The 26,206-nt window shown below is 44.3% G+C and overlaps 2 protein-coding genes and 1 long non-coding RNA gene across 7 annotated transcripts in view; 2 read left to right on the top strand and 1 right to left on the bottom strand.

The window, feature by feature from the left end:
* Positions 1-11,588, top strand: part of LOC309694183 (dual specificity protein phosphatase CDC14AB-like) — a 12,190-nt gene extending 602 nt beyond the window's left edge. The window contains exons 2-12 of one of the 2 annotated variants that reach the window (XM_082514032.1): positions 88-180; positions 269-348; positions 1,022-1,088; positions 3,589-3,651; positions 4,051-4,123; positions 4,744-4,974; positions 5,062-5,200; positions 6,192-6,411; positions 6,526-6,617; positions 7,719-7,850; positions 11,372-11,588. In XM_082514032.1, the coding sequence (XP_082370158.1) occupies positions 88-180; positions 269-348; positions 1,022-1,088; positions 3,589-3,651; positions 4,051-4,123; positions 4,744-4,974; positions 5,062-5,200; positions 6,192-6,411; positions 6,526-6,617; positions 7,719-7,850; positions 11,372-11,477 (1,296 nt within the window). In that variant the 3' untranslated portion in view covers positions 11,478-11,588. Of the gene's footprint in view, positions 1-87; positions 181-268; positions 349-1,021; positions 1,089-3,588; positions 3,652-4,050; positions 4,124-4,743; positions 4,975-5,061; positions 5,201-6,191; positions 6,412-6,525; positions 6,618-7,718; positions 7,851-7,932; positions 9,311-11,371 lie in introns of those variants that run through there. The other variant, XM_082514033.1, reaches the window with a different exon arrangement.
* A 413-nt stretch (positions 11,589-12,001) lies between these two features.
* LOC309694209 lies at positions 12,002-14,008 on the bottom strand. Its single transcript, XR_014272821.1, has 3 exons — positions 12,624-14,008; positions 12,464-12,535; positions 12,002-12,377 (listed from the first exon to the last, which is right to left on the bottom strand). It is a non-coding gene; the product is annotated as an uncharacterized lncRNA (long non-coding RNA).
* A 2,268-nt stretch (positions 14,009-16,276) lies between these two features.
* Positions 16,277-26,206, top strand: part of LOC309694164 (protein NLRC3-like) — a 38,363-nt gene continuing 28,433 nt past the window's right edge. For 3 of the 4 annotated variants that reach the window (XM_082513998.1, XM_082513999.1, XM_082513996.1), the window contains exon 1: positions 25,763-25,823. The gene's annotated coding sequence lies outside the window, so the exon portion shown is untranslated. Of the gene's footprint in view, positions 16,374-25,762; positions 25,824-26,206 lie in introns of those variants that run through there. The other variant, XM_082513997.1, reaches the window with a different exon arrangement.

Below are 26,206 nucleotides of genomic sequence, written 5' to 3'. Positions count from 1 at the left end.
CTCCTCTGACAGTAGACGCTTATTTTAAATGTATTAATGCACATGTGCTGTTTTCACTGATTATTGATTATCATTATTGGTTTGTAGTCTTTCACAATGTCTAGAAAGAGCCTGGTTCACTACACCAGCTACGACCAGAAGAAGAGAGCCAATGCTGCTGTTCTGATTGGTGCCTATGCTGTAAATATCCTTTCATTCGTCCATCACATCATCTGATTGCCCGTCTGTCTGTGCATTATGAGTTATGTCGTTTAACTCTGCCCTGTAGGTGATGTATCTGAAGAGAAGCCCAGAAGATGCCTACAGGACTCTGATAGCAGGAAACAGCACAGGCTACATGCCGTTTAGGTACAGGCTGCTGCTTTCTACGAAACAGCGCTTCATGCTGGGCTGTTGTCCTTACATTTACTGAGACACTGTCTGTTAAATCCAGCTTGGCTTAGCATAAAGACTGCAAGCAGGGGTAACAAGAAGAAACTCCACCTAGCTGGAGATTATTTGGCGACCATGAAGGTTCCAGGAGGTCAGGAAACCTCATCAAACCCACACTTTTAAGTTTGGGATGGGAACATGTTCCCGTGTTATTGTAGGGTTTTACTGCTGTTGTGATTTGGCACTATATAAATAAAACTGAATTCAGAAATTTGAATGAATTGTTAACAGTTTATGAGCTCTTAGTGAGCTTTAGCGGTGCCAGTGGGTTGATGTCATTCATGTAGACTGAGCTAACGTGTCCCCCCCCAGTCCTGAGCTCAGCTGAGCAGGTGCTGCTTAGTTTTTACTCTTAGTGATGGTTTGTGTTTATTTACAGTGCAAACAAGCCTGAGACTGAAGCCTAACTACACTACTGTTACTGTATTCTTTCTGTGTGTGTCTGTGTGTGTGTGTGTGTGTGTCTGTGTGTGTCTGTGTGTGTGTGTGTGTGTGTGTGTCTGTGTGTGTGTCTCTGTGTGTCTCTGTGTGTGTGTGTCTGTGTGTGTCTCTGTGTGTGTGTCTGTCTGTGTGTGTGTGTGTGCCACAGAGACGCAGCGGTTGGAGAGTGCTCTTTTAACCTCACCGTGCTAAACTGCTTACAAGGAATCAACAAGGTAGCAACAACGTCTAACACAGAAGATTTTAGTAACATTAAAATGACACTTAGTAACTTCATTTGTGTCACACCTCATTTTAACGCAAAAATCCCAGTTTGAGCCACATTTGAAATTGTTCTCTTATTCTGTAACAACAGTAATTGAATTCAGTTTTATTCATAGCACTAATTCTAAGCTACAGTTACTTCAAGGTACTTTAACTTATAAGGTAAAGAGCCTGCAGCACTGCACTAGAAGTACACACTTGGCAACAGTGGGAAGGAAAAACTCCCTTCCAACAGGACGAAACCTCCAACAGAACCAGGTTTAAGGAGGCAGCAGTTCACTGTGACAGGTGAGGGGTAAGAGCAGAGACAAAGGAGTTTAATAATTACTAATGATTAAATACTTCAGTGATGTACAAACACACAGGAATTGAAAACAAACGACTAAAGAAGAAATAGTCAGTGCATCAGCGTGTCTTTTAGACCCCATTCCTACAAAACTGCTCAAAGAAGTCCTGACATTAATTAATGCTTCGATCTCTAATAATCGGTGTTACGTCCCCACTTAAAAGCTAGGCGATGAGGGTGGGGGACAGTAACAGTTAGATCCAGGTGGAATGAAAAGAACGCCAGGCAGAGGTATTTAATATAAAATAGATCTTTATTGTAGGCAAACACCTCAATAATCATATAAATGGCAACAACAAAAGGAGACAGCACCGCTGCTTTAATGAGAAATCAGGGAGATCAACCCAAAGTGGTAATGACCACTTCAACAAAGGAAGCAACAATAAGGCTTCAACAGAAAGAGACAGCAACACTGCTAGCAAACAATATCCAGGCAGGCCACACAAACTAGTGAAGGCTGCCGTCACTCATGGGCAATCACTGCTCAGTTAAGCACTACTCACAAAGAGCCACACGCAGCAGGCTGTTCCACACCTAAGCCAGTAACACACTCTGACCCGCACAGAGGAAATCCACCAGAAACCTCTCCCTCCTCCTCCACACTGCTCTTCTCCAGCTTATATCACCCCTGAGGGTAATTGGTTGTAACGAGAGCAGATGAGCAGCAGGTGTGACCTAAAGGAGAAGGCAGGGGCAGAGAGAGACAAGGGGAGGGGCCAGAACGAAGGAGGAGGAGAGGGAGAAGACAACACCACGCCCACACACTCCCACAGCCTCCCAGGATGTAACAATCGGCTATGTACCACAGGCCTTCAAGCTGGCTGTAGTTAAACCTTTACTCAAAAAGCATCTCTAGACCCAGCAGTCTTAGCTAATTATAGGCCAATCTCCAACCTTCCTTTATATCAAACATCCTTGAAAGAGTAGTTGTCAAACAGCTAACAGATCATCTGCAGAGGTTTATTTGAAGAGTTTCAGTCAGGTTTCAGAGCTCATCACAGAAACAGCTTTAGTGAAGGTTACAAATGATCTTCTTATGGCCTCTGACAGTGGACTCATCTCTGTGCTTGTCCTGCTAGACCTCAGTGCAGCGTTCGATACTGTCGACCATAATATCCTATTAGAGCGATTAGAACATGCTGTAGGTATTACAGGTACTGCACTGCAGTGGTTTGTATCATATCTATCTAATAGACTCCAGTTTGTGCATGTAAATGGAGAGTCCTCTTCACACACTGAGGTTAATTATGGAGTTCCACAGGGTTCAGTGCTAGGACCAATTCTGTTTACATTATACATGCTTCCCTTAGGCAGCATCATTAGAAGACATAGCATACATTTACACTGCTATGCAGATGACACCCAGCTCTATCTGTCCATGAAGCCAGATAACACACACCAATGAGTTAAACTGCAGGAATGTCTTAAAGACATAAAGACCTGGATGGCCGCTAACTTTCTGCTTCTTAATTCAGATCAAACTGAGGTTATTGTTTTCGGCCCTGAAAAGCTTAGAAATATGGTATCTAAGCAGATTCTTACTCTGGATGGCATTACCTTGGCCTCCAGTAACGCTGTGAGGAACCTTGGAGTCATTTTTGACCAGGACATGTCCTTCAACGCACATATTAAACAAATATGTAAGACTGCTTTCTTCCATTTGTGCAACATCTCTAAAGTTAGAAATATCCTGTCTCAGAGTGACGCTGAAAAACTAGTTCATGCATTTATTACTTCCAGGCTGGACGACTGTAATTCATTATTATCAGGAAGTCCTAAAAACTCCCTGAAAAGCCTTCAGCAGTCAGTCAGATTGCCGCCCCTCCCTGAGCCTGGTTCTGGTGAACATGTGTTTCTGTTAAAAACGAGTGTTTCCTCCCCACTGTCACCAGTGTGCCTGCTCGTGGTCTGATTGTGTTTCCTCTGTAGGGTCTTTACGTACAATATTAACTGCCTGAGGTGACCGTTGTTGTGATTTGGTGCTAAGAAAAACTGAACTGAATCTGTGAAACCACTGCAGATCACTATAACACTAAACATTTCAGCCCTTTGGGGGGAGTTGTGCTTTTGTTGTGAAAATCTGTTCCTGCTCTTTTCCTCTGCAGGCATTACAACATGGTTTCCTGGATTTTGAAAGGTTCAGTGCAGAAGAATATGAACATTATGAGGTAACAGACTGCAGAGACTGTGCTACAGGTCGATATCAATGCAAACAGGACCAGGATACAGGAAGAAATAACTAACGTACGCTTGTTATTCATCCAGTTTATTTGCAGTGCTGTTAGTAACACAGTCAGGGCCAACCAAGAGCTCGTACGATGTCCAGGCCTGCCTTGGTGCACGCTGTACTTCCTCAGTTTCTCAGTTAGATTGATCCATAGCTCACCCGTCCAAGTGATAGACAGTCAGTGAAGTAAAGGTCAACAAAACTGATTTCCAATGAAAGGTAAAAGCCCGTACGTGTTCATTACTGCAGTGGTGGTATAATTAAGGTGTTCTGGATCCATGTTTTAACTGATATGTGGCTAACCTCTATCACAGTCTTTCCTTTCTTTTTGTGCTTTTAGCGAGTTGAAAATGGAGATATGAACTGGATCGTTCCGGGCAAAGTTCTGGCGTTCAGTAGCCCTCATTCTCGTGGTGAGTCAGAATCTCTAAGCTAAAAGCTAAAAGCATGCCTCCAAACCAACACCAGTGCTCACGTTGCTGGGCTGACAGAAGGCCTGTGCAGCCCCTCAGTGCCTGCACGTCCTGAAGCAGCTGAGAAGAGCTAACCTTACCCTGCTGTCTTCTGACGGCATGCATTGTTTCCTGCTTAGTGCTGTCGTGTTGTTACGGCTGGATTAGACGAGCCTGAACCCTGCAGTGGCTCGGGGTTTCCCATGATGCACTCATGCTTCTCCATCCCTCAGCTCTTTTTACTTTCTGTGTATTTACACCACTTTGCACGTAGTTATTATTCCCCTCTGGCTCTCGTCCATCTCTTGTCCTGTTGTCCTCCCCCCACCCCGACCACATGAGGCAGATTGCTCCCCCTCCCTCAGCCTGGTTCTTGTTAAAAGGGAGTTTTTCTTTCCCGCTGTCAGCAGGTGCTTGGGGCCGTCCGATCGTTGGGTTTTCTCTGTATTTAACGTCTTTACCTTACAACATAAATCAGCTGACACTACGTCATTGAATCTTATTTTACGTTCGCATTAAAAACAGACGCTCGCTGATTGAAACGTATGACGTAACTCAGCTGTTGTTGACTCTGTCTCCAGGTTATCCCCTCCACACACCCGAGGCATACTTCTCATACTTTTGCCAAAATGACATAACGACCGTGGTTCGTCTGAACAGGACGTTGTATGATGGCAGGCGGTTTGAGGATGCAGGATTTGAGCACCACGACCTCTTCTTCCTTGATGGGACCACGCCCTCTGACCTCATCGTCAGACGCTTTCTGCATGTGTGTGAAAGTACAGACGGGGCAGTGGCGGTGCACTGTAAAGGTAGGACTGCAAGTCTTTATGTTTAATTGATGTCATTTATTTCTTTTATCTTAACTTTGTCTCTTTAAACACTCCATCCATTTACAGCTGGATTAGGCCGCACGGGCACTCTGATTGGCTGCTACCTGATGAAGCACTTCCGGTTTACTGCAGCCGAGGCGATTGCTTGGATCAGAGTCTGCAGACCTGGATCTATCATCGGTCCACAGCAAAACTTCTTAGAAGAGTGAGTTTGTGCCTCAGCTGTGACCGCTCAAACCAAACGGCCCACTTTCCGTGACTCCAAAGGTCTCGGTCGGAGACAATCATTAAGCTGTAGTCCGTTCATGAAAGTACAGGAGTAATGCTGTGCACACAGACACGTCTGCAACACTTCATTAGGATAATGTCACAAAACACAAGCAGACGGCAGCTTCACCTCCAAGGTGCACGGAGAAGACAAAGATCTGACGAGGTGAAGACTCCAGTCACAGAGTATCAGGGAACCATAACGTGTTAGTGGCCTTCATCAGGGTCATTGCGTTTGTGAAGGTGTGATTGGTCCACTTGGATCTTTTTCTGTTTCCAGTCTTTTTTATTTAAACACAAGCTGTTTGACATTTTGCAATGACCCAAAAGGCGTTGGCCACTGAGTACAGCTGTTCTCTAATACTTCGAGTGTCGCTGGAGTCTTCACACAAAGCACAAGTAGATCAGGAAGGGTTTGAGGGGTCACCTTGGCCTTCAACGTCGGCAGATCTCAGTCTCATCGAGCATCTGTGAGATGTGCTGGACAAACAAGGCCCGTCTGTCCTTAGGCTGTGGCATCTATTGCTGTTAGCACACAGGATGTTTCTCCATGCTGAGGTCATGGTTGGAGCATGCTGGAAAAGTTAGAAGAGAAGCAAAAGGTGGAGGTCAGGGTGGGGCATTCCCCAGGGTGCCCATGTGCAGCTGGTGGTGACTGCAGCAGTGGGAAACTGGTGGATGATGAATCGAATCGAATTAAAAGAAGCCTGAAACTGTGATACTGCTGCAGACTGCAGTCACAGTGTGCAGCTGGTTTCTCTCCTCAGCTCTGGACGCACACTTCCTCCTTACGCCACAGTAGCGCTCTGTTGCTAATGGCTACTAGCTTTGTGTGTCTACTTACACGCTAAACCAGGATGTTGAATGTTGTACCTGCTAAACGTGATATCACAGTCAGTTTGTGGCGTGTGTTTGATGTTTGTGTGCAGGAAGCAGCACAGTTTGTGGGTTCAGGGTGACGTGCATCGGTCTAAACAGAAGCTGGTCCAACAGAGACTGAGTCGGCAGCAGCAGCTGCAGCTGCTGCTGCTGCTGCACCGCTCTGACTCTGTGCAGGGAGGCAAACAGGAGGCAGTGTCCTCGCTGCTTTCCAGCATGGATGACCTGTCAATCAACACCGTGCTCTGCAAGTCATATAGCTTGGATGAGGTCAGCGGTGTGACTTCATAGCACCTTTTCTTAATGGTTACTGCAGAATTCAAACAGGCTACTGAGTTCCGATCACAATGTTGTGTTTTCATGCTGCTAATTGTGTCTGTGCAGAATAACTGCAAAGAAGTCAGTCTGACACAGGGAGACGAACTGAGAGCACTGAAGGGAAAACGCCCACCGAGATCAGCGTCATCCTGCTCAAGGTACCAACATCTGTAATGTAATTAATGATAGATGGTTATTGTGGTCAGTGCAAGAGACACGTAGAGAATTAGCTCAAACGCTGGAAACAAAGTTTCTATTAACAAGGAGAGATAATAGACACCAATATGTTTTTGTGGATGTCAGAAAGTACGTAAGTGACTGTTGTCGAATGCTACAAAGAACGCACGCTTTGTTTGCACGCTGTCTAACAGGCAGACCGGACTGCATGAAATCCTGCTGTGTTCTCATCTGTGCAGCGTGAATGTTGTGTGTAACCTGCTCGAGCTCATGTGTCCTTCTTTGTTCTTCGGTTAAACTGAAACCTAAATGCAACAGGAGAAGTTGTTGTCTTTTGGCGACTTTAGTTATGAGTGAGATTAAGGTTCTGGAGGTTGTCAGAGTATTCCTTCTACTGCCTGACGGTGTCCTCAGCTGGAGCCAGCAGGCCTCCATCTTTACTGTACACCGTGTTGGTGGAGCACCACTTCCCCTCCTGACGCTTTGCCAGAATCGCTCCTCCTACGCCCAAGTTTTTGCTGCAGCCGCGGCCTGAGCTGCGTTTCGATTGGCCTGCCCGCTGCCTCTGCTCTCCATCCTTGGCTGCAGCCAGACACACAATCAGTAGATAATACCTCTGCTCACTACAGTTTTTGTTTGGGTCCCTGAATCCACGGCACAAATATAGCAGATATATAAGAAGCTGCCATAGTTCAAGAAACATCTTATAAAAAGTAAATAGTTACAAATCGGGGATATGAGAGCTGCGGCAAAAAGAAACCAAAGGACGACCACGAACCAAACTCACGACGTGCCTCCGGCTTCTCCTGTAAACTAACATCACCAAACTGCTAACCTGACACAACCAAGAGCTGGGCTTCCACGGAGGTTAAATCAGGTACCTCCCACACGTCGAAGCGTGTTTGTATCTCGTCTCTTGTACAGAGTGTGAGTGCAGATGTTGATTCCTGCAGTGAGCGTAGAAATCAGAAGGATTTTTGGAGAAGTTGTTCGTTGTGCTTGTTTCTGTGAAGGATCAAGTTTTATTTGCTCTTGGATCACACACACACACAAATATGAGGTGTTCTTGTTTTCTGTGTCAGGTTAAACCTGTCCAAGACTTCACACCGCTCCATCCTCCCTCCCCCGAAGCCCTCCAAAGTCCACCTCACCCCTTCTTCTACTAAGACGCTGAGACGAAGTTCCTCTACCACCACTGCTCCGCAGATCAGGAGGTTGGTGTCTGTGCTTTTGTCCTTACTAGAAGCACATTATAATAAAACCAATGTAAAATGTGATGTGCTGATGTCTCCACAGTCCCTTCAGCCTCACGTTGTTCAGCACCAGGCCAGCACTGATTCACTGACTTCACACTTGGGACGTTCTGGTCATGAATCAGCCCAGCTGATGATGGACTCGCTGGAGACTGCATCAGCTCTCTTGCACGTTTAACCCTAGAACACTATCGCTATAAATAGTAACACAATCGCTAATGCCGGGTGATTTTTACCCGATATAATATAACCAATAAAAAGTAATCAAATATATCAAAATATGACAACACATGACAAATTAGAGTGGTCTTCTTTTACTTTCAACTGTGCCATGTCTAACAAAATGAAAGAAAAACCCTCCTAAAACAAAAGAATGACTCTGGAAAGCTGGTCTTTGGTCCACCCATTCCTGGGACATTTGAGACTTCCCTGGTGAAGGCACAGGCTCCTCGACACGCAAACAGCTGCAGGAGAGAGAAATCATGTAAATGTATTTGCTCGGGTGTAAATCACCCAGCGATAGCGTTCTCGGGTTAATAGGCTGTAAATGCTTTTTTAGCCCCAATAACTACTTTTCGTTTCGACAGAGCCAACAGTTTGTCACCACTTTAACTGGTCACGTGGCCCATTCTGTGATAACAGGGCCGACACCATAAATCATCACGTCTCTTGGGTATAGCAGGCAGGTAACTGTGAAAAACTGCGGCTGCATATTGCAGATATAACATCTGCTGGATGCTGAATGCCCCGCTGTCACAATCATTTTGCTGGAAGCAAAGGACACGTGCAGGTGCAAACACCAAACAACGCTTACAGGGGAGGTCGTGGCCCGAGGACTGAGTCAGACCATCGCCAAGAGCAGTCTGGGTGCTTCTGATAAACGGCTGCTGCCACTTGTCCATCCGAAGTTCAGAACCACAGGATGTAGACGGCCTGAAGCAACGTCTTGGTTGCGGAAACACAGACCTTTAGAAGTCGTACCAAAATCCACGCCTTAAACTTTGGCAGATCACATGATGGACCTAGCTTATTTGGCACGTTGTTGTAATGTTGTCTCCTCGTTTTCAGTACTTTAGTAACCAGGTTGGGTCAGAGAACCATAGCAAACCACATCTTTTGTAAGAGATTGGTGCATATTGTTCAAGAATTAACAACTGGACGCAAAATTGTCTTGCAAGACCAAGAGTGACACACTGCTTCTGCTACAGATGTTATTTATATTCTCCCAGATTTCATCGATAAAGTATGACAAACTTATATTTGTTGGTCTGTTAATGTTCTAATGATGCAGAGCGAGGGACACAAAGCCACGACGTGCTTATAATGCACTGTGAAAGCCTCTGAGCACACATGCTGGCAATGAAAGAGGAAATCAGTAAAATGAAGACAGAGATTCTGATGTTTCACGTCAGACTGAACACGGCACGCACACTTTATTTCACAGGTCATTCACATTCATGCACTGGATTTGTCAACAGGACTTTATCATACATAAAGCAAACTCACTATGTTCAGCTTTGCACTATTTCTTTCTTGCAGTAAAATTCTTAACATGCAAATGATGTTCAGCTTTGAGCGTGTTGTTGCTGTCATGCTTTCCTGTATCTGACTGTGTGACAGCAGCTCAGATGTGCTGTCTGATTGGTAGTTTACTCCAAAGGAGGGAAACCAGCTAATGCTAGTGTGAAGTGCTAAAATCAACAATAAAGTCCAAGTAATGACGAGATAATGACTCATGCTTCTCTTTGTTATCATCACACTGTCATTGTGTCATAACCTTCACTGAAAGTCACCTGACACTGCTGTGGGACGCTGTGGGATGCTGTGGGACGCTGTGGGATGCTGTGGGACGCTGTGGGACGCTGTGGGACGCCGTGGGATGCTGTGGGATGCTGTGGGACGCTGTGGGACGCTGTGGGACGCCGTGGGATGCTGTGGGACGCTGTGGGACGCTGTGGGACGCTGTGGGATGCTGTGGGACGCTGTGGGATGCTGTGGGACGCTGTGTGATGCCGTGGGACGCTGTGGGATGCTGTGGGATGCTGTGGGATGCTGTGGGATGCTGTGGGACGCTGTGGGATGCTGTGGGACGCTGTGGGATGCTGTGGGATGCTGTGGGACGCTGTGGGATGCTAAGACTGTGGATTCCATGTGCTTGGTATCATTTGGGGAATTTAATGACCAAAACATCAGAAATAACTGAGGCGACTCTATAAGGGAATCCCCTCTGTTGACACTGTACTGAGTCAAAAGTATAAGGAACTGAGCTACATGGATTACCTGCACATACACTGACCTACGTATATGAAACAGAACTGTACCATATATGTATAACAGGGCCTCTTAAACTAAAATCCTGGCTGTATCCTTACTGTAGTTAAGTTAAATACGTCCTCTATAGTCTCCAAATCATTGTCTGGTTGGGACACTTATATTTGTTGGTCTGTTAATGTTCTAATGATGCAGAGCAGGGGACACATATATATATATATATATATACACACACACATATATATATATATATATATATATATATATGTGTGTGTATATATATATATATATATGTGTGTGTATATATATATATATACACACACACACACACATATATATATATATATATATATATATATATGTGTGTGTGTGTGTGTGTATATATATATATATATATATATACACACATATATATATATATATATATATATATATATATATGAGTATGCATTTGAAGTACACTTCAAATTGGGACAGCCGTCGTCGCGTGGCGGTGACGTAATCGCACTTAAAATGTGTACTTCAAGCGTGCAGACCCTGAATTGGGACACAGCCTCAGTGTTTCAGTCATAAAAACACTTCCTGTCTCCGCGGGGGCCCATCACGTATAGGTGTAACGGAGAAACAGCCAATCAAATCGCAGCTTTTCAGGCATTGGGAAAAAAAAGATTGTTTTTTACACTGAACTGTCTGAGCGCGGGTTCGAGTCCTGGTTGGGACAAAGGTTGTGTTACATTATCAAAAGTTAAACACCATTTTCAATCTACTTATTGTGGATAACATTTATTTTTTAATTTTTAGTTCATTATCATTTTATTTATATTATATAGTGTTATGGCCTGTGGAGCAATTTTTCTGCACCTATACTGTCACAAAGTGCATAACTCAGACTAAACTGTATCATCACAGTCTTGAGATGATACATAGCAGACATATAGTCTACAATTATGGAGACATCCAACTTTTAATACAAAGACTAAAGCTAAAACTATAATACAGATACATTCTGATGACATAGAACATGAAGCTTATACATAATTTCAATAAGGCATGTCTGTGATAAATCATCTGTCTGCTTCCTGGTGGCTGTTAGTTTATGTCTATTCATTTTCCAGCACAAACTCAGTACTGACATCGTTGCTTTATTCCAGTCATGCTCTTGCCAGCCTCCACTCTGCATGCTTTAAATCGGTTGCTCTTCTGCATTTCAGATCTGCAGCCATGCAGCCCGCCTCCTCTCCTTTCTCCTCCTCACCGTGGTCACTCAGAGCCCTGTCCCAGCCTCCATCTTCATCTTCATTACTATCAGCATGTTGACTCTGGGGTGGTGGTTGTGCAACATCCTGTCACTGCTGGGATTCTTTCTGCTATGATGGCTCATAACTGCCAAACAGTTACATTTATTTCTGTATCTCAATAAATCATGTTGAGTTTTTCCACGTGATCTCTCCTTATTGAATTACTTTTGTAGATAAGCTTCAAGCTAGCAAGCAACAATACCTACATCAAATATATTATCACCAGAAGTGAGAAAGTGTCTGCAGCTCCAGCTGTGCTGCATGTATTAAAGATAACGTCAGACATTGTGTGGGGGTCATGTCTGACACAGGCTGTACAGTCACACAGATAAAAGACAGCAGTCATGTTTCTAATAATATAAATGAAAACAGAAAGATTATGAAGATAAAAGCTGTGAGACTGCTCTAGGATGACTTGTTATCATTACATGAAGTGATTTAGAAATAATATGTAAGCTTTCAGGGCAGCGCTCACAACTTATTTAAACTGATTACCTGATGGGGAGCACACACAGATATAGAAACATATAGGTGAACTCTAAGAAGAAAACTGTGTTGATATTTTTGCAGAAAACTATTTATTTACACTTTTATATTTACAATCAGTTTATATTTATAGAAACAAAAGAAACATTCACAACTAGAACAAAACTGTCTTATATACAAAATCAACTGTTTCTCCCTTATTTACTGTTTTCTTCCACCATACAGCCAGCATACAACCATGCTATTAGAGGAACATCACTGGAACGTGGCCAGAACACACAAAAACAAGAACAAGACAATATATAAAAGTTCAAGTTCAGGCTCAGCTTTGCAGAGAAAACAATTGTACTCCAGTTCTGAAACCTTTCATTTGAAAACCTGTTTGCTCCTGAAGATCCTCTGGGTGTGGACCCTGCTGCTGCTGCCACAGTGACTAGTTATGCAGAGACAGAGGCATATGAGACAGAAACAGACTTAGCCATTATCACGTCTGACATGTAGTAATAACGCAGTACTTACAGCTCTGCATGTGTACTTTTACAGGTGAGATGCTCGGCATTGTGTCCTCCAGGTTTTCATCCTCATCCATCCCTGTGATGGAGGCAACAATTAGACAAATATGTACTGAATTTATATTTCATGTCAACAATGTTATTAAAATATTATTAAAACAACTTACCAAGAGGTTGTTTAGTTGGGGCGTTTGTAGTAGCAGGCGCAGACTGCTACTTCTTCCGCAGGCACTGCTGCAGCTCATGCAGCCGTGTTCCTTGACTGCAGCTCTTCCTCATGATAAGGTCTGCATAGCCGTCACCTCTGCCGTCCCAAATCTCCTTCCAGGTGCTCTTGGCTCGTGAGCCAAAGCCAACCAGCTGATCATCCTCAGAGGCTTCTGCAGCAACACTTACTCTGCTGGTCTCGTAGCTCAGAAGAGTTTTTATCTCTGCAAAGCTGAGGGCTTACTGTACAAATGAATGCAAGCTCTCCTTGCCATGCCCTTCTTCCACAGAGGTCCCTGCAGCCTCTTGCTTCTGGAGATCTTTGATCAGGTACATGGTGTCCCCGACATCATTCTCCAGAAGCCACCGGAAAGATTTCCCTTTATATTTTCCAAACTGCAGGATGTACTCTCCCTGCACTTCCTTCATGTCAGAGGCATCCCCTCCTCTCTGATAGATGACAGTCAGAGCATCGTCCTCCCTCACAGGTGCAGACTTGTCCTGAAGCTTGGGGTCATTTTTAATCCTTCGAGCTTCTTTTGACGAGTCCTGGAGAAGGTATCCAAGTGGCCCCTTGTGGAACGCCACAGAGATTTTCCCTGGATATGGCGCAACTTTCTTCTGCATCTTGACATGCAGTGAAAAAAGAAACAATTATATTAAACAAAATTGATTCCAAACACAAACAAAGACATTCCAGGTTATAATCTTGCTGCTGGGTTTAGACAGCAGGATGCAGGAGAACAATAACGAGACACAATTTGAAAGAACATTGACAACATTTGTGATAAAAGTGTTTTTTACTCCAGGTATAACAAACTGTTCTGTCTGTAAATAAAAACCTTTCATGGTTGAATGATTATTGGCATATCTGCAAAATTTGTGGTAACTGCTTAGTAGTCATGGCACATAAGAATTGCTGGTAGATTCCCGCGCGGGAGCCTGGGATTGTTTAGCTAAACGGCCTAAACCGTTTCTCTATGGTAGTGCTAAACTACGGTGGCCCCTAGAGACAAAGCACGTACAAACTCAAAAACACTTGCAAACTCAAAAACACAACGGAAGTGCTCCAGGACGCTAGGGGCAGTGTTGAGCTCGATTTGCAAAATAAACGGCAAGTTTGTCTGTATGGGACGGTCTAGTCTCCGTCGCGCTTCCCAGGTTGCCTAGCAACCATGATACTAACCGCTGGAAACGTGTCATACAACTTTGTTTGACAGAAATGAAGGAGAACATATTTTGTTCATTTGTTTGTTTGTTTCTACAAGAGCTTTGTGTGATTTGATAAGTATCTGAGGCTGAGACCACAGGACAGTAAAACATGATTTTTGGGCTTCATTTCTGTACTGAACAGTTATTTAAGATTAGCTAGTAAATAAGAATTAGCTGATGTTGTTCATGAGACTAAAGTCATCTCACTTTGGTAATGTAAATATAATATGGCCAATATTATAGTTATTATATTAGTCATTATTAGCTATTACAGCAGTGAACATGAACTCTGTGTCAAATACTGAGCCTCAGTACAGATTCAAGTTGCAGTTATTTACATGTCTTATCACCTTAAATCTTCACTCAAAGACAAGTATCTTTGACAGTGCATATATAGGTGTATCATATATAAGAGACAAATGTTGTTCCTTCAGTATGTTGGCATTACTAAATTTGGCTCAATGCTTACATATATGTGTAAAAAGAAAATGTACAAGCTGTGATAACTGTGTCTGATAGAATGAAGAGTCGACTGATATATGAAATATTCCTTTATTGGGTGAGAAAATCAGACCATGTCATAACTGCTGTAAGTCACACAGAATAGATATCAGAGCCTTAAACAGGCTGACGTCTGCTAAATGGGTCAAACTGGGCAGAAAGTCTACAAACACATAACATCCTTATAGAATATGATGTAACACTATAGATCAACTTAGCTCAGAATATATAAAGCATATAAACAATTACAGCAATATGATGCAACAAACACAGCAGCTACTGATCCAAAATACTCAAAGCTTCATAGAACTGAAACCAACATTTATTTTTAGCTCCATTCTGCTGCTGATACAGACTTTAGGTTTCTGAACATTAAACTTGTTGCTGCCTTTCATAGTGTGTAACTTGAAGGCCCTGAGTACTCTGAGTACTTTCTCCCACACTGGAAACACTGGGAGGATCACATTATTTGAACATTACCTAATAAGACTGATTCAGCACAGACAGTTATGTTAAACTTTCCTAGCAGTCCTTCACAAACAGGGAACAGTCTGTCTATTCTCTCCATCTGTCAGCTGCTGCTGGCTCTTCCTCCTCCTCTTCCTCACACACTGCTGAGTTTGTCCTGGTGGATCATCAGGGGTGCAAAGCCTCACAGATGATGTGCAGCAGTGTGTCCCTCAGTCTGTCCTCACTCTGGACACTTGCAGGTGTCACACATGGACATCAAATGTGTGATAAGCTGCAGGATTCAAACACAAGTGTAACTTATAAACACATGTTCATACTTTTATTCCACAATCAGAGAGAAAGAAACAGAGAGAGAGTGCAGGACAGACAGACAGGTGACAGTCTCAGGTGTACACACTGCTACACAACAGCACAGAGAAGCAGGATTTAGTGTTTGTGTTATTACGAGTGTAAACAAGAAGAGTTCCCAGATGGTACAGTGGACACATGTGTGACTGCTGTGATTAAAGCATCTTTCTTTCAGCTTAACGAGTGAACCGTCAGCTCGTTCAAACACACGTTAAAGTCCGTTTGGCTCGACACCACCGAACAGAGGCAGCAATATAACATAGCTCACATTAACAGTGCAGTGAATCCTGCTTGTGCCGTGATGTTCAGGACTGCAAACCGAGCAGCATCACTGACTTTCAGCTTGTTGTGTTTGTGGATATATGACTGACTTTAATTATCCACAAAATCATCACAATCTCTGTAAGATTAAGGTCGACTATATATATATATTTATTAAAGTAAAGGCTTTAAAACCAAGTTAATTCTGAAAGTACAAACATCGCTAATGTCAACTTTCCCGACATGTGGCCAACAATAATGGTTTCATGTTCTTCATTAAAAAAATATTTGCGCATTAATAAGTGACATAATATTCAGTACTTACTTCTGAAAGTTTACTCTTCCTCCGCTCCGCTTCCACTGTTTTTTTTTTCGGCAAAATTATCCACACCACCACCGCACTATGAAGTCTGGGATATGTTGGGCCATGAAGGCTACACCGACCCATCCTTAAAATTCAGGGAAATTAAGGACGCATTTCAGGGCCGCATTTCGGGCAGCCTTTGAATTCGGAAAGCCTTCTCTTGTGGCTGTGAGGTAATCGGCCTTAAAATGCGGCCTTTAAGGCTGCAAACCCCAAATCCGGTCATTGGTACTTCCTGGCTTGTGTAGTTACTAGGTAACAAAAGCTCAACACTGCCCCTAGCGTCCTGGAGCACTTCCGTTGTGTTTTGGATTTTGCAAGTGTTTTGGAGTTTGCAAGTGTTTTGGAGTTTGTACGTGCTTTGTCTCTAGGGGCCACCGTACTAAACCACTACGGGTGTAATATACTTTTGGCCACTACGGTCTTCCGGCGCTGTTGCGAGTTTGAGATGCGGCGGCACTTTTAAAAAATCTCCTCTTTTACGTTTCGGGAGAGAAAATAAGTAACTCAACGCTCGCAACACATCCCAACGCTCCTCATTCATTGATCAAAGGTAAGAAACGTCGTTTGAAATAAGAGTAAACCAACAGAATACATTTACAGGTGTATATTACAGGTAATAGGTGTTCTGTCCTCACTAGATGTGGGCGTGATTTAGCTTATCCAGTTTGACAGACAGTGAACAGAATGAGAAGAAGAGAATGCTTTGAACTGAGATTCTTCTTTACTTCGATCTGCATCTCCAGTTTACAGGCCATGTTACTGAGGCTTCTTATACATGGTGTCCTTTATCCATTTTCATTACTCTCCTTTCTCTTTTCTTTTTGTAAAACTAAATAAACACAAAACAGATAATTACCTTCTCATTCACTGAACATACATAATGTACTAATTGAAACTTAGTTTTCATGACAACCAGCAAAAAACATAAATCTTAAGGTTGCCTAAATTAAACATAAACATCACCTTCAGTTAACTAGCATTATTGATCATAGCAAGTTAGCAAACACATGCTAATATACAGTCGCTAGCACACAAGTAGCTTTACAAATGAGTAATGACCACACAGCTGAAATAGTAACTCAGTATATGCACATTACACATGTATCACAAATCAGATAGTTAAGGTTATAGTATGTAATGAAAACTTACAGGCATGCGTGGGCAAAAGTTTCACCTCCACTGAGCACTTGTAGCAAACTAGCTGGGCATAACAACTTCCCAAGTACCAACTGTGGCCACAAGAGGGTGCCAAATCATACAAACAAAAGCATATTCCCACATTAAAGTTATACCAACACACTCCCCGCCTGGTATAAAGTATTTTATACCACTCCGTCTTTTACTTTACTTTTTAGTTTCCTGTATACCTCAGTCTTTCTTTATAGTTTCCTTGGGGAACAGAAGGATGAGCTGAGAAACTGGACGTAGGTAAATCCGTGGAGCACCTTGTTTCACAACCCTAACCTCCACCTTTCTGATTTTATTATCTTGACTAGGAATGTTCTTAACAATGAGACCAATAGGCCATTCATTTCGCTTGGTTTGGTCATCCTTCAGTAAGACAATGTCTCCGATTTGCATGTCCCTTTTGTCATTGATCCACTTCTTTCTGGACTGCAGTGTTGTCAAATATTCTTGTCGCCATCGTTTCCAAAAGATGTCGGCTAGACATTGGACATGTCGCCACTGTTTCCTGTATAGGTCTTTCAAGTCAAACACCCCTTCGGGAGCAGACACAACGTTTGCTTTCTGAGTAAGAAGCATTGCTGGTGTCAAGACTGTCGGTGACTCTGGATCTGTACTCACCGGAACCAATGGCCGAGCATTCATAATTGCCATCACTTCTGCCATCAAGGTGACAAGGACTTCATGAGAAAGACGGGTAGGCCCAGACTGCAGCAGCATGGCATCTAAGATCCGACGAGCAACACCAATCATTCTTTCCCATGAGCCTCCCATATGGGATGAGTGTGGTGCATTAAAGGTCCATGAGCAGCCTTCATTACTAAGGTAATTTCGGACCTCTGAGTCATCTGTAAAGATCCTTAACTCTCTACAGGCACCGACGAAGTTGGTTCCACGGTCAGACCTGAGAACCTTGGAAGGTCCTCGTATGGCAAAAAACCTTCTTAAGGCGTTAATAAAGCTTGAGGTGGACATGGATTCAGTCACCTCTATATGCACTGCTCGTGTTCCTAGGCACGTAAACAACACTGCCCATCGCTTGTTTTCTGCTGTGCCTCCTCTTGTTCGTCGTGACACTACACTCCATGGTCCAAAGACATCTAGACCAACTCTGGTGAACGGGGGTTCTATGCAAAGCCTATCCTCAGGCAAGTCAGACATCTTTTGCTCTTGAGGCTTTCCTCTGAGTTTGCGGCATATGACACATCCATAGATCAAGCTAGAAACCAGCTTTCTTACGCCAATTATCCACAAACCGGCTGAGCGAAGTGCCCCCTCAGTTAAGTGGCGACCTTGGTGGGCAACTTCCTGGTGATGATGTCTCACTAACAAAGTTGTCACATGGTGTCTCTTTGGGAGTATGACTGGGTGTTTTTCATCATATGGAAGGTCAGCTGAAGAGAGCCGTCCACCTACTCTAAGCACTCCATCCTGATCGATAAAGGGGTTCAACCTCCACAGAGGACTTGCTTCGGAAATTTGTTTCCCTCTCTCCAATTGTCTCACTTCTTCTGTGAATACAAACTGTTGAACACTCCAGATCACTCTAAATTTTGCCTGTGTTTGTGGATTTTGAGGGACTTGTTTTGAAAGCCTGGACCTGCATCTTGCCACGCTGATGAGCTTCGCCATTCCATTTATCAGAGTTTTCCATGAGGAGAACCGTTCAAATCTCTGTGGACTGAGAGGTCTATCAGTAGCCTTAGTTGTCAGGGTGCTGACTTCTGGGCGAATCTCTGCATCGTGCTGTGGTTCAACAAGGTCAAACTTACTTAATGTCACTGATGGGGATACCTGTTGTTGGGCCTGCTTTAGGAACTGAGGACCAATGAACCAGCTTGTTTTGTGCAGGAGACTTGCTGCAATCGGCCTTGTTGCGATGTCAGCTGGGTTGTTTTCTGTTGCAACATAATTCCACTGTGTGCATGTAGTGGACTTCCTAATTCTGGAGACTCTGTTGGACACATAGATGTAAAACCTTCGCGAAGCATTATAGATGTAGCCTAGCACAATCTTGCTGTCTGTGTAATACCTTACAGCATGCAGCTCAAGGTCCATCTCCTGACAAATGAGCTCTGCCACCTCTACAGCAAGAACTGCAGCACACAGCTCCAATCGGGGGATGGTATGTGCAGGCTTGGGTGCTAGCTTGGATTTACCCATGACAAACCCGATGAAGCACTGTCCTTGTTTATCAATAGCTCGTATGTAGGCAACTGCTGCAATAGCCATTGACGAGGCATCTGAGAAGACACAAAGCTCTTGGTGCTGCATGGAGGACAGAGAAGACGGAATATAAGGCCTGGGTATGTGCAGAAGCTCTACCTCTGACAGGGAGTCTTTCCATGCATTCCATTGTCTTTCTTTGGCAGGTGGAAGAGGATCATCCCATTCACATGGTTCTGTGGTAAGTTCTCTGATGAGGGCTTTGCCTTGGACAGTGATGGGAGCAATAAAACCTAACGGGTCATACAAGCTGTTGACTGTAGAGAGTATGCCTCGCTTAGTGAAGGGTCTTTCTTCCTTGGAAACTTGGAAGGTGAAAGAATCTGATTCAAGACTCCAGCTCAGTCCAAGGCTACGCTGAACAGGAAGAGGATCTGTCCCTAGGTCTAGGTTTTTCAGGTCCTTGGCCAGATCATCAGCTGGAAATGCATCCATTACCTTGCTACTGTTTGAGGCAATTTTGTGTAGCCGTAAATTGGACTCAGCTAACATCTTCTGTGTTCTTTGAAGAAGACTGATGGCTTCTGTTTCTGTAGGGAGTGAAGTCAGACCGTCGTCGACATAAAAGTTTCTGGTAACAAACTCCCTTGCATCTTTGCCGTGCTCTGCCTCGCCTGCTTGAGCTGCTTTTCTCAGCCCATAGATCGCCACAGCTGGTGAGGGGCTATTGCCAAACACATGCACTGTCATGCGGAACTCTGTCACATCTTTTGTGAGGTCATTTTCTCGGTACCAGAGAAAACGTAGGTAGTTCCAGTGATCTTCCCTTACAGTAAAGCAGTAGAACATCTGTTCCACATCCGCAGTTATTGCTATAAGCTCTTTTCGAAACCGCAGTAGCACTCCAACCAAAGTGTTGTTCAAGTCTGGACCACTTAAAAGGACATCATTCAATGACACCCCCTCGTGTTTGGCGCTCGAGTCAAAAACTACCCGTATTTGTCCAGGCTTTTGTGGATGGTATACTCCAAACAATGGAAGATACCAGCACTCTTCCTCAGGCTTCAAAGCAGGTGCTAACTCTGCTTGCTGACTGTCAAACATCTTCTGCATGAACTTAACAAAGTGATCTCTCATGTCTGCCTTCCTGTCGAGACTCCGCTTGAGAGTATGCAGTCGTTTGAGAGCTTGCTGGCAGTTGTTTGGCAGTCGCTGCCTATGTGTTACAAAGGGCAGAGGCGCGACCCAACTATTAGAGTTGTCTTGGTACATCTCACTTTGCATGATCTTGAGGAAACGTTCATCTTCCAGTGAAGGTCCGGGTCTCTCATCGTCTTCGCTCTTGATGAACACTGTATCACCGAGCTTGTCTGTTTTGACCCCGTGATAAGTATCCATGTGGCTTTGAGTAGTGCATCTCTGCTGGACTGTTAACAGCTTTTCCTTTGCATTCATACTGTTGAAGCACGGGCTGAGATATGATGGTCTCCCATTGAGCAGCACGTTAGTTTTATAGGTTCTCACAGCAGAGCTCGGCTTATGCGTGCGCCCCAAACAGACATCTCCTATGACTACCCAGCCAAGGTCGAGCCGTTGAGCAAATGGAGCATCTGCTGGTCCATTGTGTTGTTCTCTCACTTTATGCAAATTCAACACATCCCTTCCTAGGAGCAGAAGGATTTGTGCGTCTGAATTGATGGGAGGGATTTTGTGTGCAATGTCTTTCAAGTGAGGAAAATGTTGTGCAACTTCAGGAGAGGGTATCTCAGACCGGTCCTCTGGAATCATATCACATTCCAGCAATGGAGGTAGAGGTACCTTGGTGTTGCCATCAATCGACTCTATGATGAAGTGTTTGGCTCGCTTTCCACTCATTTCCATTATGCCTGAGCACGTCTTGAGTGTGTATGTCTCTGTGTTCCCGTCCACCTCGAAGATGTCAAAAAACATGGATCGTGCGAGAGAGCGATTGCTCTGATCATCTAAGACTGCATATAGTTTGATTGCTTTCTCTCTCTTGCCAGAAGGATAAACCAGAGCTAGACAGATTTTGGCACAAGACCTGGGGCTATGCCAATCTCCACAGACTTCAGTGCACATGGCTTTAGCTGAGGTTGACACTGGCATGGCTTGAGGCTCCCCGCCATGCTTTCCTGTCTCTAGTGGCAGTCTGAAGTCGTGAGGGGGTGGGCCTGGATGCAAAGCCGAGACGTGCTTGTCGCTTTCACATTCCTTACAAGTAATTTTGGCTGTGCAGTTCTTTGCTAGATGCTTGGTGGATCCACAACATCTGAAGCATATGTTCTTCTCCTTTAGGTAAGCTTTTCTTTCTTCAAGAGACTTACTACGAAAACTGCGACATTTCCTAAGAGGGTGTGGTTTCCTATGGAGAGGACACTGCTTGTCTGGGTCATCCCACTTATCCAATTCACTTACCCCCAGTTCACATGACACATCTGTCTTTCTTACTGATATCTGTGTTCTGTTGTACCTTATAGGTCGTTCAGCTTTCCCTACTCCTGTTGAGAGAAAAAAGAAGCTGGGATCATTCCTGATTCTCGCTTGTTCTCGTACAAACTGGGAAAAGACAGAGAAAGGTGGGAAGGCAACGTTGTGGTTTGTTTTGAACTTGGATGCACATGAAATCCACTTCTCTTGCAATGTGTGTGGTAGTTTCTCTACAATAGGATTGACACCACGTGCTGTGTCGAGGAAAGCGAGCCCAGGTGAGTGCCCTTCTGCTTTGGCGAGTTCCAGTTCAAGTAAGAGGTCACCAAGTTCCCTCAGCCTGCTGTTGTCTTTGGCAGATATTTTTGCAAAGTCTTCCATTTTCTTAAAGAGGGCATGTTCAATCACCTCTGGAGCTCCATATGACTCCTCCAAGCGCTGCCAAACCATTTCAAGGCTTGCAGCAACATTATAAATTTGCGCAGCGCTGACTCTCCTTGCTTGCTCAGACGACTGTGGTCCTAACCATTTTATAAGGAGGTCAAGTTCCTCTCTAGGTGACAAAGACAAGTCCTTGATTACATTTAAGAAGGAGGATTTCCATGTCCGGTAGTTTTGGGGTTCGTCGTCAAATTTCTGTATAGTAGTTGACACAAGCTCTCGTCTCATTAAATATTTTGCCACATCTGTTATAGCAAATCAAATCAAATCACTTTTTTATTGTCACATCACATGTGCAGGCACACTGGCACAGCACATGCGAGTGAAATTCTTGTGTGCGAGCCCCACAAGCAACAGAGATGTGCAAACACAACAACACAAACGAGCAAAATACAAGAATGGCCAACCTGAAACTAATAAATATATGTACAATATATAATAGTGTATGCATTTCTGGATGTGTATACTAAATATTTTCCTACGTGTGTGTGTGTGTGTGTGTGTGTGTGTGTGTGTGTGTGTGTGTGTGTGTGTGTGTGTGTGTGTACACATATTTTACAAATTAAATAGAGTAAACAATAAATAAAATATACAGAGTGAGACATGTGCAAAACAGTGGCATTACTGTACAGTATGGAGTGCATAATGTTGAAGTTCCAGTAGTAAAGCTGAGGTGTCTATGACGTGTTCAGCAGTCTGATGGCCTGATGGAAGAAGCTGTCTCTCAGTCTGCTGGTACGGGACCGGATGCTGCAGAACCTCCTTCCTGATGGAAGCAGTCTGAACAGTTTATGGCTGGGGTGACTGGAGTCCTTGATGATCCTCCCCGCTTTCCTCAGGCAGCGCTTCCTGTAGATGTCTTGGAGGGAGGGAAGCTCACCTCCAATTATCCGTTCAGAGCACCGCACTACTCGCTGGAGAGCTTTGCAGTTGTAGGCGGTGCTGTTGCCATACCAGGTGGTGATGCATCCAGTGAGGATGCTCTCAATGGCACAGTGATAGAAGGTCCTGAGGATGCGGGGGCTCATGCCGAATCTTTTCAGTCTCCTGAGAAAGAAGAGGCGCTGCTGCGCCTTCTTCACTGTTTTGTTTGTGTGTACTGACCACGTAAGATCCTCAGCCAGATGTACGCCAAGGAACCGGAAGCTGCTCACTCTCTCCACAGCAGCGCCGTTGATGGTGATGGGGGTGTGTACTTCTCTGCACCTCCGGAAGTCCACTATCAACTCCTTTGTCTTTGCGACGTTGAGGGTGAGATGGTTGTCTTGACACCAGTGGGTCAGGGCGCTGACCTCCTCCCTGTAAGCCGTCTCATCACCGTTGGTGATAAGACCCACCACTGTAGTGTCGTCCGCAAACTTCACAATGATGTTGGAGCTGTTAGTGGCTGTGCAGTCGTAGGTGTAGAGTGAGTACAGGAGAGGGCTCAGTACACACCCCTGTGGAGCACCAGTGTTCAGTGTGATGGGGATGAGGTGATGCTGCCCAGTCTGACCACTTGGCGTCTGTCAGACAGGAAGCTAAGGATCCAGCTGCAGAGGGAGCTGCTCAGTCCTAGATCCTGCAGTTTCCTGTCCAGCTTCGAGGGAACGATGGTATTGAATGCTGAGCTGTAATCTACAAACAGCATCCTCACATACGTGTCTCTCTTCTCCAGGTGTGACAGGGCAGTGTGTAGTGTCAGGGCTATGGCATCATCAGTGGACCTGTTGTGGCGGTATGCGAACTGTAGAGGGTCCAGTGAGTCGGGTAGTGCAGAGCAGATGAAGTCCCTGACCAGCTTCTCGAAGCATTTGCTTACGATGGGGGTCAGGGCTACAGATGAGTTATTGTGGGTAGGTGGTATTGGCGTGAGTGGTTCAAACTGATGTGCTGGACTTGTGTATGTCCCATGATCGTGGTGATCGCTGGGTGGATGTTGCGGTCTAAGCTCCTGATGTGTGAGGTCCTCCTCTTTCCACAAAGGTGCTTTGGGTAGAGCCACAGATGAGCTTGGATATCCTTTTTTAAGGTATGGTGATGACTGTGCGTCATCTTCAGCAGGAGTATTTTCTTGAATATTTTGCACATATGACTGTCTGTCAATGTAATCTTGAACTCTTCGCTTACAGTCTGCAGGGATGATTGGGAGTTGCCCGCTTTTCTGGGAATTTTGTTCCTCCAGCTGAACCGCTGCCTCTAAGACCTGTGCTTCAGCTGATGCAGCAGCAGCCATTTTCTTCACCTGGAGAATATGCAGCTGTGCTTGGATTTGGGCTTGTTGTTTCATAGCTTCCGCTTCTTGTTCCGCATAAGCCAACTGCGCTTGTGCAGCCTCTGCTTTGGCACGTGCCCTGAGCGCTGCAACGCTTGCTGTTGACCTGTTGGAAAGTTTTGAGCTGGAACAGTATGATCTTGTCTCCAGAGATCCAAGTGTCTCTACCTGCTGGGCTTGGTTAGCTGATGGCTCAGACATTGTGAATACAGTAGCCGCCTTGAATGGTGAAATCTGCTGAATTGTAAGCCTTTTTACTGTTCTGTCCTCACTAGATGTGGGCGTGATTTAGCTTATCCAGTTTGACAGACAGTGAACAGAATGAGAAGAAGAGAATGCTTTGAACTGAGATTCTTCTTTACTTCGATCTGCATCTCCAGTTTACAGGCCATGTTACTGAGGCTTCTTATACATGGTATCCTTTATCCATTTTCATTACTCTCCTTTCTCTTTTCTTTTTGTAAAACTAAATAAACACAAAACAGATAATTACCTTCTCATTCACTGAACATACATAATGTACTAATTGAAACTTAGTTTTCATGACAACCAGCAAAAAACATAAATCTTAAGGTTGCCTAAATTAAACATAAACATCACCTTCAGTTAACTAGCATTATTGATCATAGCAAGTTAGCAAACACATGCTAATATACAGTCGCTAGCACACAAGTAGCTTTACAAATGAGTAATGACCACACAGCTGAAATAGTAACTCAGTATATGCACATTACACATGCATCACAAATCAGATAGTTAAGGTTATAGTATGTAATGAAAACTTACAGGCATGCGTGGGCAAAAGTTTCACCTCCACTGAGCACTTGTAGCAAACTAGCTGGGCATAACAACTTCCCAAGTACCAACTGTGGCCACAAGAGGGTGCCAAATCATACAAACAAAAGCATATTCCCACATTAAAGTTATACCAACACAATAGGTGTGTTGCGATTGCATTTACGAAGCATCCATCGGTCAGTGGTTACACTGAAATCATGCAGTTTGTGCTTTGACCTCCAGAGGGCGACAAATCAGCACAGACAGAGAGCTCCATTCAAACTTTGCTGCCATCAGGAATAATTCTTCAAATATAATCATCAGTGTTTGAGCAGTTCTGATATCAGGGACAATCTAGACATGTGTGACAATACTGAACGTGTCACATGACACACCTTAAACATCATGTGATCCACTCTCAGTCTGCACTTTCATTCATGACTTCAACAGGTTGAAATGAGCTTTGAACAAACATCAGTTCAGTGCTGAAATATTCAAACGCTGCAGGAAGAAGAACAACAAAGTGATGACAGATGTTTGTGCTTCAAACTGGAAAACCAGCAGAAATAAATCACAGCCTGCCAGAGGTTTAGGAGTTTCTGAGGTGCACCTGAACGCAGCATAGTGTTTCAAAGCCCCTGATTGTCTTCAAACGCCGCATTAGGCTGAAAGTTTACTTTCACTTCCTGAACTTCGTGGAGTGGCGCTTGTTGTTGGTGTGAAGAAACTGTAAGTTTGCTTTGTTTCCTCCTTTAACAGTTTGTCTTTAGGAACTTTACTGTTTGTTCAGCTCATGTTTGAGTTCTTCACACAACAAACTGTGTGTGTTTGTATTAAAGTCAGTGTGTAATGTTTCCTGGCTAACATCAGCTGTGTGCAGCTTAGTTCAGCACAAATCTGCCGCTCCATAGTTCACGGTAACGGACTCACAGCTGGACCAACGAGGCCGAGTGTGTCCGCCACTCTGAGCTACGTTCGTGTTTGTGTGCTTGTAGTTTGTACTTTGTGAGTTCACTCAGAGGACGCAGCGTACGTGATGACGTCACAGCCCTTTACCTCCTTTACTGTCACTGTGATTAATATTTACACACCACACGAGACACCTGACAGCA

Source organism: Aulonocara stuartgranti (assembly GCF_965226115.1).
Source record: "Aulonocara stuartgranti genome assembly, chromosome: 18".
In the NCBI taxonomy this organism is placed as follows: domain Eukaryota; kingdom Metazoa; phylum Chordata; class Actinopteri; order Cichliformes; family Cichlidae; genus Aulonocara; species Aulonocara stuartgranti.
The sequence above is the reverse complement of the archived record's forward strand: the minus strand, read 5'-3'. Positions and strand labels throughout refer to the sequence as shown.